General features: G+C 54.5%; 5 protein-coding genes across 5 annotated transcripts; 2 read left to right on the plus strand and 3 right to left on the minus strand.

Moving 5' to 3' along the window:
• Nucleotides 1-919: 919 nt before the first annotated feature.
• On the minus strand, nucleotides 920-1,258 carry MYCGRDRAFT_29267 (uncharacterized protein; the record flags this gene model as incomplete). The annotated part of the gene is made up of 1 exon (XM_003848686.1): nucleotides 920-1,258. A coding segment is annotated over one exon (339 nt), but the record flags the coding sequence as incomplete, so codon positions are not given.
• Nucleotides 1,259-1,907: 649 nt separating this feature from the next.
• On the minus strand, nucleotides 1,908-3,332 carry MYCGRDRAFT_23211 (uncharacterized protein; the record flags this gene model as incomplete). Its single annotated transcript, XM_003848685.1, has 1 exon — nucleotides 1,908-3,332. A coding segment is annotated over one exon (1,425 nt), but the record flags the coding sequence as incomplete, so codon positions are not given.
• Nucleotides 3,333-3,695: 363 nt separating this feature from the next.
• On the plus strand, nucleotides 3,696-8,190 carry MYCGRDRAFT_49733 (uncharacterized protein; the record flags this gene model as incomplete). The annotated part of the gene is made up of 3 exons (XM_003848215.1): nucleotides 3,696-4,088; nucleotides 4,230-8,047; nucleotides 8,106-8,190. The coding sequence occupies 3 exons, from the start codon at nucleotides 3,696-3,698 to the stop codon at nucleotides 8,188-8,190; spliced, it is 4,296 nt and encodes a 1,431-aa protein (XP_003848263.1).
• Nucleotides 8,191-9,137: 947 nt separating this feature from the next.
• Nucleotides 9,138-9,419, plus strand: MYCGRDRAFT_49617 (uncharacterized protein; the record flags this gene model as incomplete). The annotated part of the gene is made up of 1 exon (XM_003848216.1): nucleotides 9,138-9,419. The coding sequence occupies one exon, from the start codon at nucleotides 9,138-9,140 to the stop codon at nucleotides 9,417-9,419; it is 282 nt and encodes a 93-aa protein (XP_003848264.1).
• A 1,516-nt stretch (nucleotides 9,420-10,935) lies between these two features.
• On the minus strand, nucleotides 10,936-11,878 carry MYCGRDRAFT_106037 (uncharacterized protein; the record flags this gene model as incomplete). Its single annotated transcript, XM_003848684.1, has 3 exons — nucleotides 10,936-11,200; nucleotides 11,254-11,502; nucleotides 11,566-11,878. The coding sequence occupies 3 exons, from the start codon at nucleotides 11,788-11,790 to the stop codon at nucleotides 11,096-11,098; spliced, it is 579 nt and encodes a 192-aa protein (XP_003848732.1).
• Nucleotides 11,879-13,468: the final 1,590 nt, after the last annotated feature.

The raw sequence follows: 13,468 nt of genomic DNA on the forward strand, positions 1-13,468 counted from the left end.
CAAAGAGTCTTGTAGCCTCACAGCCATTCCGGAGTTCCAGGCGGATGCCTGTAGAGGGTCTGCCGGTGCAGGGAGATGAACCCTAGCCAGACCGCAAACTCGATGATGTGCCTGAAAATCAGTCGAGTTCGGCATTTGGCTGCCCTCAGATCGGCATTCATGCATCGTTTGGACCTGAGTCGTGCGAATATGCAGCGAGGATTAGGCTAGCTCCAGGTTTCAATTCTTCAGATCCTTGTAGTTCGAGGTCAAGGTTGAAGGTCGGTGGGCGAATTAGATAATTAGCACGGATTTACGAAACGCCTGGGCGACGCCCGGCGCCCTACACCTTTACAAAACGGAACGTGCGGGCTTGTTGCAATGACTCGACAAACTCACTGCAGGCTGGACTTTCGCGGATAAGATCTTCTTGTGATACTGATTCGTGCCAATTCTAACGCAATGATGCTTTTCGTCCGAGTGAGCAAGCGAGCGACCTGTTGTCTCTTCGTTCTCGCAGCCTCATTCCCGACGTGCTTTGCGGGAGGGAAGTGTGCAATGACCGGACCAAGCTTGATACTAGTCCATTCCGATTGTGCGGCGGTGGGTGTCGGGGATTGACCCGGTCGAAGGTCGCGGGTGCGAGAAGCGCGCAGCTTCGGACTCAAGCGTATCCTGCTCGAGCGAAAGCCTCAGTCCAGTCTGTAGCTCAGTCTGTACTCGTATTATTGCAAGCTCCTGCAACGTTTTTAGAGCACGCTTCTTCTTTGCTGATCTCTTGCCCGACTTTATCCAGGCTTTCGAGGTAGTTGGCCGTCTCGATGCGCCCTTCCTTCAGATCGGCACCACAATTCATCGCCAATGGCTTCATGGCCTGATCCATCACGAAGTCCTGATGATAGTCATGATGCCGGAGCCAGTGCGGGTTGCCATACCCGTAGAATAAGTCAACCAGCAGCTGCCTGCCCAGCGAGCCCTTGAGCGTGCCCTCGTAGATTGTGTTCACCGCTTCGCCAACTGGATACACATCCTCCTCTGTCTCGCGCAGGATAGCCAGCACGACGGCATTCTTGAACTCCGGATGCATGAACTTTTCACCGAGCACATACAGCTTGGCCAGGACCGTGAATAGAGTGCGCGGGAGAGTCGAGGTGTAAAGCCAGTGGATGTAGTGGTTCATTACCTCGGGATCGTCGTCGAGTAGCTTGACCTCGTTGGTTTTTCCTTCGGCCCAGGTCGACTTGAGAGCGATGGCGAAGAACGGGGACTTCATGAGGGGCTTGCGATGTACGGTCCAGGTCTCCTTTCCCTCGCTGTCGAAGATGAGGGTGATGCTATCATCTGCGAAGCTGAGAAGTTGTTAGAAGCGCTGGCCCATTCGTGGCTTGGAAACGTACTCGATGAGCTGCTCATTGTCCTCACCGCACGGCTGTGCCAGAGACATCGTGGTGGCGTTCTTTTCGGATCGCTGGGATTGTGGAAGCGCACCGCTTGTTGCTCGATCAAGCAGTCGTTTAAGTTCGGCAAGGTTGATGATGTTTCTTGTAGGATGTTCGAGAATGCCGATGAAGCAAGATGTTCGATGATATGAAGAGTGCCGTTCCTTGACAGCTGATCCGTCTTCAAAATGGCCATTGGAGTTAGTGTGAGGTTCACTCCTTCGTTGAGAGGCAGCTGCGACGTGTGAGTGCCAGCTGCATGTGAAATGCCATCTCGAGAGCGAAGGTGGTCGAACGACTGAGAAGAATAACATATGCAAAACACCTACCTGTCATCATGCTCAGCAGTGAGACGTCCGATCACATGCGATGCTCGCTCATCGCGGCTCGTGCATCATCGTCAACTTCGTTTCGCGTACCTCATAAATCATCTTTGACAGCAGCATTCTTTTGCGCCGTTTCCAGAACAGCTTCGCCATCCCAACCAGCAAAATCATCAGCAATCAACTTCGCTACGTTCTTGCCCATCAGAGCGTTGGTCTCCATCGTGCTGATGAAGCTGTCCATACCGCCAGTATACCACAAACGTTCCGCAAGCTTCGCATCCTCGAATGTGACTCTTGGGTACTCGTACGGGTATGAGTCCCAGACTTTTCTCAGTAACCACGACACATCCCTTTTGCTCAGCCCGTCCTCGTCGTTGCCCGGAAGATGTTCAATGCCAAGCAGATCTGCCAAGAAGGTTGCGTTGGCCGGAGAGGGTGAGAAGATCTTGTACAAATATTCCGGCACACTTGTCTCTGGATTCGTGACGGGTCGGAGGAGCGAGATGGACCAGAAGCCAGCGTTTCCGACGCCAGCGGGTCCAGACTTGCCGGATTCGCCGATGGGTAGGGTTGTGAGGATGACTTTTGGCGCGGACTTGTCGGCGGGCAGGTTGAAGAACTTCGGAGAGAGGAGATGAGGTGAGGTGAAGAGTGTTACGTGGAGTTCGACATACGGAATCTTGTCGGGCGTTGGATGAGAGTCGTCAAGGCGGAGAGAGGAGAGATTCGAGAATTGGTATGGCGTCGCGAGCACCACAGCATCGAAGGACTGCGACTCCAATGCAGAGGCTTCGGGCTTGAACGTCAGCGAGTACTGTCCAGACTTCTGTCTCGTGATATCGGTGACTTCGGTCTCCAGGAGTGCCGTCGCGTGGGACGCCTTCACCATCTGGTCGAAGATTCTCCAGTTTCCACCCTCAACAGCCATAGCTCCTTCGGTAGCCATGCAGACCATGGCTTCCAAACCGTGGATGTATTCCAGATTCTGGGCATAGTTCACTCGTGTGCTTGCCTGGACAATTTCACTTCCGAAAAGTCCCGTGATGCCATTCTCCCGCATGTATTGCTCTCCTGTTGCTGCAGTCACTTCGAGCAGTCCAACATCTTGTGCGACCTGGGTCAGGCTCTCGAATGGGAATACCGGACTCTCGTACATTTGCAGGAACTTCCCTACGGTACTCTTCATCAACTTGATCGTCTGCAATGGAGCTCTGCCATATCTCCACCACAGCTTTGCAAAGTCCCACCATCCGCCGTTTTGTGTGATCTTGATCTCTTCACCGTCCCATACTGCGAGGTCCGCACCTGGCACGTTGCTCTTGCCTTGGAACGCTTTCGTTGACAAGTCAAACTCATACACGGCATCTACCAGAATTTTGTTGATCTTGACAAAGATGCTGGCACCGAGCTCGACGGGTAGAGCAGGATCATCGTAGGCATTCACGGTGGTGGAGCGTCCGCCAATGTATGACCTCCGTTCGAAGATGGTGATGTTGATCGGTATACGAGACTCGAGGGCATATTTGGTGAGATGGTATGCAGTGGACGTACCAGCTGCTCCAGCTCCTATGATTGCGACGTTCACTGGTTTTGAGTGCGCTTCTGTTGCGAGCCCAAGTATTGCCTGCTCAAGCTGAGAGGTCGAGGCAAGTCGTAGGCATGACAGCGCTGCCAGGGCGGTACTAAAGAATCTCATGACTGATTTGTGTTGATGTGTGCCGTTATGGGCATGAGCGCAGTGACTTCACATGTTGATGGGCTGTGAAAGTGAGAGCTGCCGTGCCGATGATGTCGTAGCAAGATCGGCGGCCCTTACCGTAGAGCGCGTCGACGCGACGTCCCAATGCAGCTAGCGTTTATTTACACATGTCAACACGGCTTTTGATGATCTGGGACGAGTCGACTTCAAGACAGTAACACTAACCCACGGCAGCACTCTCGAGGACTCACCATGGCCGACACATCACCCGCGCGGCCGTCAAGGCGCGCCGCTGCTCGACGGAAAACTGTAATCGAGGAGGACTCAGGCTCAGACATCGAGAACTCCACGGTCAGCCGGACGCGGAACAGCGACGATGAGGAGGAATTTACACCGGCGCCGAAGAGCACGAGAGGGTCGCCTCGCAGGAAGACAGTGGATGCTGGAGATATCGCGCCAAAGAGGAGAACGGTGGCCTCACGACGACAGACCAGGAACGTTGATACCAGCGAAATGTCCATTGAGCCGTCGCAAGTCTTCTCTCCACCAGAAAGCGTGGTCGATGAGCCAATGTCACCCTCGAAAAAGGCAGCGCCGAAGCGAAGAAGTGTCAAAGATGCACGCGCGGCACGACAGAGTCGAGGCGTCTCACGATCGTCAATTTTGTCCGACACACACGAAGAGCTGCAGCCTCCCCTACCCACGCCGCAAGCAACCGCTTCTCCCGAGCCTGCACTACGGCAGGGCACACCTTTGACCGACATCACCGAATCGACGATCAACGAGCAAACGCCGCGACAGCCTGCCCGAAACAGGACTCCAGACGAAGAGATGCCAGATGCGACCGAGAACATGGCAACACCCAAGCTGGCGCACCGAGAAGTTGAGCCAATGGAGGATGTGATGGAGACTACGGAAGTGCCTACTACGCCCAAAACTGAGTCCAGAGTGCAGGTGAAGAAGGTGGACGCGAACATCACGAAGCTGGACAAACCAATGGACATTGTAGTCCGCAAAAGAGCAGTCGGTTTGACTCAATCACACGAGCCTGCGGAACCAAAGGCACGTATGACCATCACATACCTGATCATGACCAACTTCAAGTCCTACGCCGGGAGGCAACAAGTCGGACCATTCCACGCCTCGTTCTCCTCTGTCGTTGGTCCCAATGGATCTGGTAAGAGCAATGTCATCGATTCGCTGCTCTTCGTGTTTGGCTTCCGGGCAAGCAAGATGCGACAGGGAAAGATCTCAGCTTTGATCCACAACAGCGCGCAGTATCCGGATCTGGACTTTTGTGAAGTGGAGGTCCACTTTCAGATGGTCATGGACCAGCCGGAGGGCGGATCGACAGTCGTGCCAGACACACAGCTGGTCATCTCACGGCGAGCTTTCAAGAACAACGGCAGCAAGTACTACATCAACGGCAAGACCTCGGACTTCACCACTGTCACAACGCTGCTCAAGGACCGTGGCATCGACCTGGACCACAAACGTTTCCTCATTCTGCAGGGCGAGGTCGAGTCGATCGCCGGCATGAAGCCCAAAGCTGCCAACGAGCACGACGATGGGCTACTGGAGTATCTCGAAGACATCATTGGCACCTCAAAGTACAAGCAGCCGATCGAAGAGCAAGCAGCGAAGACTGAGGAATACAACGAGATCTGCTTGGAGAAGAGTACGCGAGTGCAGCATGTGGAGAAGGAGAAGAACAACTTGGAGGACAAAAAGGACAAGGCTCTTGCATACATCAAGGACGAAAACGAGCTTGCTTCCAAGCAGTCCGCTCTCTACCAGATTTACGTCGCGGAATGTGGCGACAACATCCAGGTGTCCGAGGAAGCGATCGGCCAGATCCAGACTCAGCTCGGCGATGAGCTGAATCGCCATCAAGGCGCCGAAGCGGAAATCAAGACGCTGGAGAAGGAATACAAGGGCGAGTCCAAGGTGTACGAGAAGATGGAGAAGGAAGCTGCCGCCATCAAGAAGGAAGCTGACGACCTGGACAAGGCCTCCGTCAAGGTCGAGGAGAAGAAGAAGCATCTCAAGAACAAGGAGAAGAAGCTTGAGAAGACTCGTGAAACTTCCGCATTTGAGGTCTCACAATCTGTGTCGCTCGCAAAGAAAGCCGAAGACGACATTGAACGGCTTGGGGGCGAGATCGCCGAGCTGGAGGAGGAGATGCAGGCAGAGGACAACGAGCTGGCCAAGATTCGCGACGCCCTCAAGGGCAAGACTCAAGGCATCAGCGATGACATTGCGGCGAAGCAAAAGCAGCTAGAGCCGTGGAGTGCAAAGATTAACGAGAAGCAATCCTCCATTGCCGTAGCACAGAGTGAGCTTGACATCTTGCGCGAGCGAGAGACCTCTGGAGCCACCGCCATTGCGGAAGTCGAGGCGAAGATAGCCATCCTTCAAGAGCAGCGTGAAAGCAAAGCGGCCGAGCTTGAGAGCTGCAAGAAGCAACGCAAGGTCGCTGAGAAGGAGGCTCAGAGCGTGCAAAAGCAGCTCGACGAGGTCTCTGTCAGAGAACCTGTCTTCAAGTCGAAGCTGTCCAACGCACGTCAGAAGGCCGATGAAGCACGAGCAAGCTTGTCCGCAACGCAAAGCCAAGGCAACGTGCTCGCTGGTCTCACTCGCCTCAAGGAGTCTGGACGTATTGAAGGCTTCCACGGACGACTTGGAAACCTCGGTGCCATCGACGCCAAGTACGACATCGCCATCTCCACCGCCTGTCCATCGCTCGACAACATGGTTGTGGACTCCGTCGAAGCCGCTCAGCAATGCATCGAATATCTTCGCAAGAACAACCTCGGACGAGCGAACTTCATCTGCCTGGACCGTCTGCCCAACCGCGACATGTCGCAGATCCAAACACCCGAGAACTGCCCGCGCTTGTTCGACCTTGTAAAAAGCAAGCATGATCGATTCCTGCCAGCTTTCTACAGTGTCCTGCAGAACACTCTTGTGGCCAACGAATCTCAGCAAGCCGACCGAGTCGCATACGGCGCCAAGCGATGGCGAGTGGTGAGCTTGGAGGGCAAGCTCATCGATAAGTCTGGTACCATGAGCGGTGGTGGTACACGTGTGGCCAAAGGCGCGATGTCGTCGAAGGTTGCGGGCGACACCTCCAAAGAGCAGGTCTCTAAGTTGGAGGTCGACCGTGACGCTCTCGAGAAGGAGTATTCGGCACTTCAGCAGGAGCAGCGTGAACTCGATGGCCAACTCCGAGAACTTCAAGCTCAAATTCCCAAGCTGGACACACAGGCTCAGAAGATCGGACTTGAGCTGGGCAGCATCGACCGCAACGTCGAAGATGCGCAGAAACGTATCGAGGAGCTGACTTCCGAGCTGAAGAGCTCAAAGTCAGACAAGGGCAAGCTCACCACTCTCGAGAAGAGTATTGCGTCGATGCAGAAAGAGGTTGAGAAGCTGCAATCCGAGACTGAAGGCATCGAGGGCGACATTAAAGAGCTGCAGGACAAGATCATGGAGATCGGCGGCGTCAAGCTCCGAGGCCAGAAGGCCAAGGTCGACGGTCTGAAGGAGCAGATCGACTCTCTGACAGAGTCGCTAAATGCTGCTGAGGTATCCAAGAGCAAGGCCGACAAGCAACGCATCAAGCAGGAGAAGGCCAACCATGATGCAGAAGTGGAGCTCGAGAAAATCGCCAAGGATATCGAGAAGGTCGAGAACGACGTTTCCGCACAGAACTCTGACAACTCTGGCCTGCGAAGTCGATACGAGGAAGCCAAGATCTCGCTCGAAGAGAAGGCAGGAGAGCTGGAAGAGATGAAGCGGTGTCTCGAAGAGCAACGAGAGGAACTCAACAAGACTCGCGGTGCAGAAGTCGACATGCGGAATAAGCTCGAGGAGAACAACAAGCATCTTGCCGACAACCAAAAGCGCCTCCAACACTGGCAAGCCAAGCTTGAGAAGCTTACTCTTCAGAATGTCAGCGAAGATGGCGAAGAGAAAGATCCCGAACCCGTGCCCGAACTGTCCCGCGATGAGCTCGAAGACCTTGACAAGGACGAACTCAAAGCCGCCATCGCCTCTCTCGAAGAGCGCACCTCTCACTCCGTCGAACTATCCGTCCTGGCCGAATACCGCCGCCGCGTCAACGAGCACACCACCCGTCTCGCTGACCTCAACGAATCTCTCAAAGAACGTGACGATGCCAAACGTCGCACCGACGACCTCCGCCGCATGCGTCTCGAAGGCTTCATGGAAGGCTTCAGCACCATATCCCTCCGCCTTAAAGAAATGTACCAGATGATTACCATGGGCGGCAATGCCGAGCTGGAACTCGTCGATTCCCTCGACCCCTTCTCAGAAGGCATCCTCTTTTCCGTCATGCCACCCAAAAAGAGCTGGAAGAACATCGGCAACTTGTCCGGTGGTGAGAAGACACTCTCCTCACTGGCGTTGGTCTTCGCTCTGCATCACTACAAGCCCACGCCTTTGTATGTCATGGACGAGATTGATGCGGCGTTGGATTTCCGGAACGTCAGCATTGTGGCGGCGTATATCAAGGAGAGGACGAAGAATGCGCAGTTTATTGTCATTTCGTTGAGAAACAATATGTTTGAGTTGGCGAGCAGGTGAGTTTTGAGATGTGTCTGAAGTTGATGATGGACGGCATGCTAATGATTTGTGCAGATTGGTCGGTGTGTACAAAACGAATAACCAGACTAAGAGTGTGACGGTGGAGAATCAGAATTACGTTGTGCCGCAGGTGCAGTGATTTGTCCCAGCGACGAAGCGGCGTTATGAGTTGGAAATGTTCAGTCTGGATGGCTTGGGAGTTTGTGAGTCGGGGTGAGCACAGATGTGCAGGTTTTGGTCGGGTGTTTGGTTTGGAGCCTTGGTAGTTCTGGGTCGCATCCGGCTGTGTCGTCAAACACAGGTCTCGTATCTCACTTCAAGATTCCTTGGCCTCGAGCTGTGTGCCTTCATTCACATGACTTCCGATTTGACATGCTTCATGTGCACTGTGATAATGCACTGCCGATGACTGTGAGGTGAAGCAAGTGAAGTCCTTGGCCGACGAGGTCGACGTCTCTACAGTAGCGCTCGGCCATTCCTCGGGATACGACTTCACACCCATGAAAGCAACCTCACCTCAACGACTCTATTGCTCCTCCGGATCTCCTCACACTGACTCACACTTCCGTACTGTATAAGATGGCAAGGTAGGCATATCTCTTCCTTCTGTGCTCACTCACTTCCCCATCCAAAGCCTGCACCTCTCGATCAATCAAGAAAGACAATAGCTCGCTCACCATGCCTCTGCAACTCCTCCCCCTCCCACTCTCCGAGTTCGACATCTACGCCCGCGTCGGCGACGTCGCCTTCCGTCCCGGCATCTGCTCAGTCCTCTACGCCAACGGCATGACCGAGGAAGGAATCCGCCACGCCGCAGCCAAAGCCCAGCGCTACGAGCAAAAGCACCCGGGTCGAACGCACTTCTTCAAAATCGTGGACACAGGCCTTCCCTCCGACGGACCCTTCGGCCAGGTGATCGCAGTCGCACAATGGAAGATCTTCGCCCAGCGAACCGACGAAGAAATCAAACAGGAAGAGGAGGAAGAAAATCAAGACGAAGAACAGTACGGCACAAACCCGGACATCGCGCCGGGGAATATGCTCAATTTCCTGCATGAATTGCACCGCGTGCTGGACGCTTGCAGGATGAAACATCTGGGGAATAAGCCGTATGTGCTGCTTCATGCGCTGTGCACGCTGCCCGAGCATGAGCGACGAGGAGCGGGATCGCTGGCGCTGGAATGGGGTGCGGCAAAAGCGGACGAGCTGGGCTTGCCGGCGTATTTGGAGGGCAGTCCGAAGGGCGTGCCGCTGTACAAGAAGTTTGGGTTCGAAGTCGTGGAAAGTCTGCCGCTTGATGCGAGGGATTTCGGGTATCATGAGGCGTTGACGCATATGTGTATGCTGAGGCAGCCGAAGACGCAGTAAAAAGGAGCATGACGACCCGGGTGAACTCCTGGACTATCACAAGCCCGTCACAACGTGCAAAAGTTTAGGCCGGTTGGTGACGCTGGCGCTCGAACTCAGGACCTTTTTGACGGCGTTTGTTTCACGAAAGCAAACAAAAAAATCGATCTGGATGCATCCCACTGAGCTATTAAGTGTATCAGCGCTGCAGATTGTCAGACACTGATTGGCACCTTTCGCGACGCAGTTGCAGAAGCCAGTGAGAACGACCGAAACTTCTTGACTATATACCCAAGACGCTTCAGTCAGATGTCTTCGCATGGCCGAATCACTGCCCAGTAGGTGAGCATGGCGCCTGAAGCTCAAGCACCCGTAAATGACATGGCACACGGAAGGACGGGCATGACAAGTCAGGTCTTCGTAGAGTTTCTTCTCCCTATTCCTTTCCTTTTCCTCTACGTCCACCACACCCTCAAGATGACGCCTCTTCCGTTGCGGACTTGCAACTGGCCGGTCATCTGACCGCTGTGGCTTTCGCCTCCTCTCCCTCCGCCACGGAAGAGCCATCAGCTGCGCGTTTGCTTGTTTACTTTTGCGCTCGTGATCAGCCAAGCTACCCAATACTTCACCACACCACGAATTCACATGCCGACCATCACTCTCCATCAGAAGCGCAAAGCACCGCCAGCCACCTCTCCCACCATGGGCACCTCGGTCACCGACTGTCGCTCCGGCCAGCCACCCCTCCAAGAGTATGTCACAGAACCCATTGGCATAGTCCCTCGTCAACTAACCGGATCACAACCAGCTTCATCCACCACGGCCAGCTAATAAGCGTCGGACTCCCTCCCACCCAAACATACCTGCGCCTCGCCTACCCTCATCAAAACCGCACTTCCGTCCTCTTGCAAACCCACTCCGCCGACGAACTCTTCTCAGGCCGTGTCCCTGCTCTTCACGCCATCGAAGCACTCGACATGAATCTCTACCTGAACTGGGCCAACGACGGGCGCCTACCAACAATGTACTCACCTCAAGATACCGCCGCCATCGCGCCAGAATTCCACTGGTTGGTTCGCATGTACGTGATGGGCGGCCACCTCCAAGACGCCACGTTCCAAAACAGCATCATCGACTGTCTCTTCCTGGCTCTCACCGGGCAGAGAGGTTCTCGACCGATCAAGCTGCCCTGCGCCGCCACGGTCACTTATGCGTACGCGAATACGCAGGCTGGAGATGGGTTGAGGAGGATGTTGGTTCACATGTTTGTGGCAAAGGGGTCTCGGTATAATGTGGAAGCGACGATGCCGGCGGAGTTTTTGTTGGAGCTTTCGCATGGGTTGTTTGCGGCGAAGCAGGCGGGGTTGGAATTGAAGGAGAGTGCGTTGGGGAATTTCAAGGTGGAGGTTGAGGTTGCTTGTGACGGTGCGAAGAGGCAGAAGATTGAGATGGGATGATGGGTTGGACACAAGGTTGTGGGAGGAGATGGCGGGACAGGATATGTGAAGACGACATGACGGACGATTGAAAGGAACGTACGGACGGCGCTGTTGTCATTGGGCTTTGGCGGCTACATCTGCTACAGAATGCTGCTACGCAATGTTCCCTTCTTTCAATTTCCCCCGAAGTCCTTGAGCCACATTGTGACTTCCCGTGCCTGTGCTGATTCCAGTGAAGCCTTTCTCATCGCCAATACCCTACTCGGCCTTGTTGTGAGCGTGAAGTCCACCGACATGTCCCGCCTCCTTCGCCGCCTCAGAGCCCTTCTTGAACGTGCCGTCGGGGTTGCGACCGGTGTGGTCCTGTCAGAATGTCAGTCACTGTAGCACTTCACCATGAACCATAGAAGACTCACATCAGCCTGCACGTCCAACTCGTTGACGTCCTTCAAGTGATGAGCGTGAAGACCACCGATGTGACCAGCCTCCTTCGCCGCCTCAGAGCCCTTGACGAAAGTGCCATCCTCGTTGCGGCCGGTGGGATGCTCCATCTTCTCGTCGACCTTGTGATGAGCGTGGAGACCACCGATGTGTCCCGCCTCCTTGGCGGCTTCGGAGCCCTTGGTGAAAGTGCCGTCGGGGTTGCGGCCAGCTGCGTGGTCAGCCTGAAGCACTGTGTCAGTGCCAGCTTCACTTCATCCATCAATCGCGGGATGAAAATGTCATACCTCCTCCTCAGTCTTGTGATGAGCGTGAAGTCCACCGATGTGACCAGCTTCCTTTGCAGCTTCCGAGCCCTTGACGAATGTGCCGTCGGGGTTGCGGCCTGGTGGGTGGCTCTCCTCCGCGGAAGTGTGAGCGTCGTGAGATGCTTTGCCGCCCATGGAAGCGATGGCTTGGACCTCTTCGGTCGGGCGGTTGGCGAAGTTTCCTGGGTTGGTGGAAGCAGACATGATGGTTGCAGTGGTTGTTGGTGATGATCGAAAGTGTTTGTGAGGACTGGTTGATGAGATTGCGACGGAGAAGTGAAGTTGAAGTTGGAGTTGATTGTTTGTCTGAAGAAGTGGAATGTTTTGAGAAGAAGCGTGACGTCGCCCAAGGCAGCAGTGGGCAGTCAGGCACATGCCAATGAAATTTGTGGGAATACGACAGGGATGTTTGCAGCGATCTGCAATACCAACCTGGTTGTGGACATGTCAAACTTGAAAAACCGGGAACTTACCGTTATGTCATCTGTTCCGAACTGCACATTTCCGTATCCTGCTGGATGCCGCGTGATATATTGTCCGACGAAGCCATCTCTTGCGAATCGCAGCTCACCCTGCGATCTACCGCGTTCTTACTGCCTGGGATGTATCCTGTCAGGATCACATCAAGTACAATGCTCTTGCCACGGTGCCTCTGAAGACGCTTCCTCCGATCGCTCTCGCGGACTATGGAATGTCCAATACCAGCTCCCGCGCCAGCACCTCGCCACGCGCAAAAGCCACAGGGTGATAACCGGCGAGATGCCAGCTGGCGTTCTCACCTTCGATGTTAGGAATGACTTCCCAGCTTATCATCTCACCTTGATCACTGGCTAATGCTCTCACCGTGTCCCACTCACCTGCCCGATGAAAGCAGTCATCGTCCCAGCAGATCAGCCGACGGTATCTGTAGCCTGCGGTCTCCAATCTGCGTTGAAGGGTGTTGGTTGGCAGCAGAGACATCAGAGGCGCTGTGCGTGTCTGCTCATCGTTGTGCTGCTTGGTTTGTTGCCGTGAGTCGAATACGCGGCTGCATGTATATGGCAATGCAAGGTCCACTGTCTTCATGCGGCTGCACATTTTCCGCACAATGTCACATAGGTGATGCTCGGGGTGAGCAGCTACGTGCTCGCCATATGAGACGCCTTCCTCGGCCGCAAAGATTTCGAAAGAGGGCAGCAGATGAAGCTTTAGGTACTGCAAGTGTGTCGAGCAACGCTGTAGAAGCCCACTCAGCGCAGCAAGATCATCCACCATGGCCTGATGCAACATCGGAGGATTGATGATTTCCAGGCTCGTGATGGATTCGTGGAAGCCAGATCGGGAAAGAGCGCGGACCGCGGCTGCGCCAAGGAGCGGAGTGTACTGTAGCTTCATTCGTGTCATCTTCTTCAAGCCGTGAAACGATCTGAGCTTCCCGCCAGGATCTCTGTCGTCGAATGGTCGACCATAGAAGGGATAATGGCAATCGTCGAATTCGCCGCTGAAAGGCACATGTTGATTAACCCAGGCTGTCACTTCCTTGTGAGCATCGCACAAGGTTTTGGGCACGTCATCGAGCTCCTCGTGCAATCCATCCAGCTCGAGCTCTTGAAGGTCGGGAAATGTTGAGCCTGCCAAGCAGAGATTCCACAAGTATGTCTTCGACGAGAATAGATGCTTCGCCGACGGGAACATGATGGGCAAGGTGGAGTCCTCGTCATTGCCCGCAAAAAGCACCAGCCTGTAGACGTGTGGGAGAGCGACATGTCGAAGCTTCGCCAAGAGCTTCCATGGTGCTCCGAACATCACTAGACTGATCTGCGGGGCCGATCGAGTAGTAGTCGGGATGGCTGCGATGCAGTGTGATAGTAATGCGACGGACAGATCCACCTCTTCTTCAAAA

The sequence above is a fragment of the Zymoseptoria tritici genome, chromosome 11 (genome assembly GCF_000219625.1).
Source record: "Zymoseptoria tritici IPO323 chromosome 11, whole genome shotgun sequence".
NCBI lineage: Eukaryota > Fungi > Ascomycota > Dothideomycetes > Mycosphaerellales > Mycosphaerellaceae > Zymoseptoria > Zymoseptoria tritici.